Source organism: Zingiber officinale, chromosome 8B, assembly GCF_018446385.1.
Source record: "Zingiber officinale cultivar Zhangliang chromosome 8B, Zo_v1.1, whole genome shotgun sequence".
Lineage (NCBI taxonomy): Eukaryota > Viridiplantae > Streptophyta > Magnoliopsida > Zingiberales > Zingiberaceae > Zingiber > Zingiber officinale.
In genome coordinates this window covers 29,190,333-29,196,917 of record NC_056001.1, presented here as the reverse complement: position 1 = coordinate 29,196,917, position 6,585 = coordinate 29,190,333, and the positions used below count along the sequence as shown (strand labels likewise).

Here is a 6,585-nt window from a genome sequence, read left to right as displayed (position 1 = left end):
TATGCTTCTGTCTATTCCTCTTTGCGTGTTTTTTGTTGTACTTACTTTGTCCTTTGTCCACATGCAGAGCGTAATAAGTTATCTTCTCGGTCTGCTCTTTGTGTCTTTCTGGTTATGGTGTTAGTCAAAAACGATATCGTTGCTTTGATTTTATTAGTAAAAAATTGTATGTCTCTCATCATGTTGTGTTTCTTGAACATATTCCATTCTTTTCTATTCCCACTAGTTCGCATAATATGACAAAGTCAGATATGCTTTGCATTGATCCTTTAAATACTGATACTGAGGAAGATTCACCCATAAATTCTACTGGTAGTTCAACTAAATCTGGTACTTTGGTTCCCGAGATATCCGCTCCACATGTTCCTCCTTCTGCCACTACCCAATTATCTTCTGAGGTTGCGGATGATCCTTCTCTCCACTGTCGTTAATCCACTCGTGTTCGTAAGTCTACTAAACTACTAGATTTTGCTTACTCTTGTTATTCTCGTTCTTTTACTTCATTTGTTGCATCTATTCATTGTCTTTCTAAGTCTGAATCCTATAGAGAAGTTGTTTGTAATCCACTTTGACAGAGTGATATGGTTGAGGAACTAACTACTTTACATCAGAGTCATACATGAGATTTGGTTCCATTGTCACCAGGAAAACATACTATTGGTTCTCGTTGGGTATACAAAATCAAAACTAAATCTGATGGATCTATCGAATGATACACAGCTCGTCTTGTTGCTAAAAGTTATTCTCAGGAATATGACATGGATTATGAAGAAACATTTGCTCCTGCTGTAAAAATGACAACTGTTCGTACTCTGATTGTTGTTGCTTCTGTTTGTCGATGGAGAATATCTCAGATGGATGTCAAGAATGCATTTCTAAATGGTGATCTTCATGAAGAAGTTTATATGACACCTCCTCCTGGTATTTCACACAAACCCGGTGCAAGCTTCGTAAAGCGCTTTATGGTCTCAAACAAGCACCTCATGCTTGGTTTGAGAAGTTCTCTATAGTGATTACTTCGTTTGATTTTCATCCTAGTAATCATGATTCAACATTGTTTGTCAGATGTATGAGTGCAGGTCGTATTCTTTTATCATTATATGTTGATGACATGATTATTACTAGTGATGATTCTGATGGAATTGTTTCCTTGAAGTCTGAGTTGGCTCATTGTTTTGCTATGAAAGATTTAGATATATTACGCTACTTTCTAGGCATTGAGGTTGCTTATTCCCCGAAAGGTTATCTTTTATCTTAGTCAAAGTATATATTTGATCTGTTTGAACGTGCTCGTCTTACTGAGAATAGAGCTATTGATACTCCTATTGAAACTAATGCTCAATATTCTCCATCTGATGGCTCACCTTTGTCGGATCCTAGTATGTACAGAACTATTGTTGGAAACTTAGTTTATCTCACCGTGAGTTGCCCAAATATTGTGTATGCTGTTTATGTGGTTAGTCAATTTGTCGCTGCACCAACTACAGTTCATTGGGCTGCTGTTCTTCGTATTCTCAGGTATCTTCGGGGCACTCAATTTCAAAGCCTTTTATTTCCTTCTACTTCATCTCTTGAGCTGCGTGCATACTCTGATGCGGATTGAGCTTGTGATCCTACGGATCGCAAATCTACCACTGGCTTCTACATTTTTCTTGATAATTCCCTAATTTATTGGAAGAGTAAAAAACAAGATGTTATTTCTAGATCTTCCACAGAAGTTGAGTATCGTGTCATGACCTTAATTACTTATGAGATAGTTTGGTTGTGTTGCTTGCTTACGGATATGGGTGTCTCTCTTTATCAACCTACTCCGTTATATTGTGATAATCAGAGTGTTATTCAAATTACGCGCAATTCAATTTTTCATGAGCGAACAAAACATATTGAAATTGATTGTCACATTACTCGTCACCATCTTCAGATTTGCACCATCACATTGCCTTTTGTTCTTTCAAAACTACATATTGTTGATATGTTTACTAAGGCTCATTCCGCTTCGCGTTTCTGATTTTTATTTGATAAACTCTCAATATTTCTGACTGTAACATTATTAGTTTAAGAAGGGATGTTAGATTATATAATTTATATTATATAATCTATTAGAATTATTTATTTATAGTCTTTAAGATAATTTAATCTTTTATCTTTTCAGTTTAAGATTTAGATTTAATCTTTTATTTTTTTTTAGTTTAGATTTTAAATTTTTAATCTTTTATTTTTTTTTTAGTTTAGATTTTAATTTTTTTTTATAATTAACTATATAAAAATCTTGTACTTTTTATTTTTCTTTATAATTTTGTTTGTTTCTACACAAACAAGGGCAGAGACAGAGATTCTTCTCCTCCACGATCATGGACTTTGATGGATCACTGCAAAACTGGAGAAGTTGGAATTACTATAAAAGGAAAGTCCATAGTAATTCAACCGCTTGTTGGCCAAGTAAACCATGGAGAGCTTGGTCTTTGGATTCCTGTCACTTATGAAAGGATGAGAGCAACTGGTATCTACTAACTATCTAATTGCTGTTCCTTGATTAACTTTGGAACTCTCTTCACATGATACCATAAAATTACAAATTAACATTTATGTGTGTGTGTGATTTTCTTCCCTTCGAATGTGTTTCTATATATTGTCTCTACATTTAGTTTTCTTTTTTTAAAAAAAGAAGATTAAATTCAAATTCATACTAATTGAGAGCTGTTGCGCTCTGCCACTGCTTTAAAGAGGCTGCCGTTCTCCTCTGCGTCGAAGCTTGAATGCACGCCGTAGAAGACGTAGGCGGCGACGGCGAGCGCCGAGAAGACGGCAAACCTCAGGTACGACGCGCCGTCGAGGGAGCCCAGAAGGAAGACATTGAGGAAGACGGAGGTGGCGGGGACCCACGGCATCAGAGGGACGCCCCAGTGCTCCGGTTTCCTGGCCTCTGGCACCAGGAGTTGAAACGCCTTGAGCAAGGCGACGGCCGAGGCGGTGAATACGGCGAGGAGCGCGGCTTTGGCAGCGCCGGCGGGAGCCAGCTTCCAGACGAGAGTGAAGGCGAGGGCGACGGAAGAGAAGGCGAAGAGGAAGGAGAGGGTCGGCCAGGTGCTGGCGGTGGAGCTGCCGGCGGCGGAGACGTACCGGCGGTAGATAACGGCGTTGCCAACCATGTAGAAGACGAAGAGGGTGCCGATGGAGACGAGGTTGAGGAGGACGTCGAGCTCGGTGAAGAGCGCGATCGCCGCCGTGAACACGCCGAGGAAAACGGAGGCGTTGACTGGCGTGGCGGTCTTGGGGTGGACTTGCGCGAGCCAGGCAGGGACGACGCTGGACCGTCCTATGACACAGAGGTAGCGCGCTTGGCCCAGCATTGAGACCAGGAGTGACGTCAGGATGCCGAAGCTCGCGCCCGCTCCGATCACCTTCGATGCCCATCCCCAGCCGTCGGATCCGCCGAACGCCGCCGAGAACGGCGACTCCGTATTGATCTGCACGGGAAAAACATGGAGACAAGCTTAAGACGAAACCGACGGCCGACAATGACAGATGTGGCGCCGCAGCAAGAATCTTGCATCGACGGTCGAGATCACGGGTTCCCTTTCAGCCGCCATTACAGTGTACCGATAATACTCCAGACATTTCTAAGAAATTTTCACTTTGCCCCTTGAAGGAGTATTTTTTCTATTTCACCACTCTATATGTTATAAAACTAAATTTTCTCACTTTGAATTATATATATATTTTTTTAATTTTGTACTCCGCACCACGTAACCTTTATTAAATTATATTTTGTTCTCACGCTAGATAATTTTATTGAATGAAATTAATGGTAAGTCAAACACAGGCAATATAATAATAGGAAGTAAAACAATAAAAGTATTGAAAAAAGTAAAATATAGAAAGTAAATAGATAAGAAATACAAAATGAAATGATTTTTTTTTTTAAAAAAATGAGAAATATAGGAAGTAACATAACAAAGAGGTAGTATAAAATTTTTAAAATTTTGAAGAGTTAGATGAAAAGGTTTGAATAGTGTGTGGAAGTAGAGCTTTAAACCATTATTTTGTAAAGTATACAAGACAAATTAAAATTCAATTTGAGCTTGATTGAAATAGACATTATCAAACTTTTAATTTAAATTTATTTAATTATTTAAAACTTTTATACTTTTTAAACCTATTTGATTAGTTAATGATGCTTATTAATATTTGTGAATAGTTTACAAGATGAATTCACAAGAATTAAGTTTATTAATTTAGTTTAGTGATTTTTTTTAAATTTGTTCATTTAAAATATTAAAATAAAGATTGAATATTAAATTTCTTCATGAATATTTAATTTGACAATCCTATATGGAAATATAATTCATCGCAGTCTAAAATTAACAAAATTATATTTTTGAGCTATTTGACTAAATGACTGAGGCCAAATGCAATTTTTAAAATGCTAGGGTGATAAAGTGAAACTATAGAAAACTACCGGCTAAGTGAGGTTTTCAATCACCATTTCGGGAAGGATGTATATACTTAACTGTCCTGGGACCACCACCAGGCTGCAATCAATTCTTAGTACGGCACTTCGAAAGTCCACCCGAAAAATGAAAGTGCCCACGTGGCCCCACACGGAAAATAAAAAAAAAAAAGTAATTACGCAGAGAAGAGGAGCGTTAACTTACGGCGTCGTAGGGCACGAGCATGGCCATGGAGGCGGCCATGAGACAGTAGAGCACCGTCACCACGGCGACGGAGCCGGCGACGCCTACCGGGATGTCGCGCTCCGGGCTTCGCACCTCCTCCGCCATGGTGGACACGGCGTCGTAGCCGATGTAGCTGAGGTAGACCATGGCGGCTCCGTTGAATATCCCGGCGACGCCGTAGGGCATGAACCCGCCAGGGCTCTCCGCCGGATTCGCTGGGTGGGTTAGGTTGCGCACGTCGCCGCGCACGAAACCGGCGACGATGATGAAGGCGATGAAGGCGATGTGGATCGCCGTCAGGATCATGTTCAGCACCGAGCTCTCTTTCGTGCTGTGTCAGAGATCAAACAGAGTACTCAAAATCCGCAGTAATCATTCACGGACAAAAAAGATTCGAGCAATTATCTTCTTCCGGAACAAGACAAAAAGCAAAAGGCGGAGTCCGAGACGAACTCGCCCCATTATTAGCTTCGCGTTTTGTTAAAACACGACAAAGGAGATCAAGAAGGACATGGATCTGAGCCGAAGACGATGAAGGGAGGGGACCATACGGCCGATGAAAACGACGAGTAACCAACCAAAAATGAGGGCAACAGCGACAGGGGCTTGCTGTCGATCTCGATCGGCCAGAATAGAAATTAATGGAGTTTGATAAGTTACCTGCAGCAGATGCAGATGGAGATGAGGAGGATGACGGTCACGGCCAGGAGATCGAGTTGGTTGAAGCCCTCTGGAAGGGCGTTGACGGCGATCCGCCACTTGGCGGTGGTGTCCACCCCGATGGCGGTGCCCAGGTAGGCGGTGAAGCTCCGAGCGACCGCCGCATTGGAGAAGACGTACTCCATTATCAGATTCGCCCCCGTTAAATACGCTGCGAATTCCCCTAAATCACAGAGTATCGCCGCCCATTTCAGCTTATACTCGAGTTCCTCAGGGAAATTTGCAGCAAAGATCAAGCGATCGAAGAAATTGAATAAACTTGTTCGGAATAATTAGATTGCGCGTGGATGACATAGGAAAGGGAAATTTGGGGATCTAGTGCCGCAGAAAGTCAGAGAAGTCGAACATTCACTCACCGAAGGTGACCCTAAGGTAGCTGAAGGCCCCGCCGGCGATGGGCATATCGACCGCGAACTCCGTGTAGCAGAAGGCGGAGAGGATGGCGCAGAGACCGGCAATGGCGTAGGAGATCACGATGGCGGGGCCGGCGTCGAACCGGGCCGCACGACCGGTAGCCACGAAGACCCCGGCGCCGACCATCCCGCCGATCCCGAGCCCGACGAGATCCGGCCACCGCAGGGACCGCTCCATGTTCGCGCCCGATCGGGCTCGGAGGCGGCTCATCTCCTCGAAGGTGGTCGTCACGGACCCGGCCCGCCACCGCAGCCGTCGGGGCGTGTCCGCCACCGCCTGCCCGTACGCTCTCAAACTCGAGAACGACGACGGCAGCGGCGGCGGAGAGGGAGAGGAAGAAGAGGCGGTGGCTGTGAGATTCTGCATCTTCTCCATCCTCCTCTTCTCTCTTGTTTATGGCCGAGCGGTAAAGAGCTGAAGTGCATTCATTTATACAGGAGGAAGAGGAAGAGATAACGATCGCAAGTGACGGAGGGCGAAACAGAGATCAAGGTAAATTTACTAAATCATTCCCTTTGTTTTCTATATTTACTATTACACACTTCACTTTCTCACTTTTACCCAAAATTTCTATTACAATTTTGAAAGACACATTTATAAGTCGAGTAAAATGAGTCAACAAATTAACTTGTTCCAAAACCATTCGATAAGCAATTTGCCAATACAATTTGTACAAAGGCTATACTAAATAATTGTGTTACAAATATCAAAAGTTATATATATATATATATATATATTATATTTTGAAGAGGATTGATTGAGAGGGCATTAATTA

General features: G+C 42.3%; 1 protein-coding gene across 1 annotated transcript; it reads right to left on the bottom strand.

The window, feature by feature from the left end:
- Positions 1-2,601: 2,601 nt before the first annotated feature.
- On the bottom strand, positions 2,602-6,205 carry LOC122016539 (cationic amino acid transporter 6, chloroplastic-like). The gene is made up of 4 exons (XM_042573870.1): positions 5,753-6,205; positions 5,337-5,559; positions 4,656-5,007; positions 2,602-3,467 (listed from the first exon to the last, which is right to left on the bottom strand). Exons 1-4 carry the CDS (start codon positions 6,183-6,185, stop codon positions 2,682-2,684), a joined length of 1,794 nt encoding a protein of 597 aa, XP_042429804.1. The 5' UTR covers positions 6,186-6,205; the 3' UTR covers positions 2,602-2,681.
- Positions 6,206-6,585: the final 380 nt, after the last annotated feature.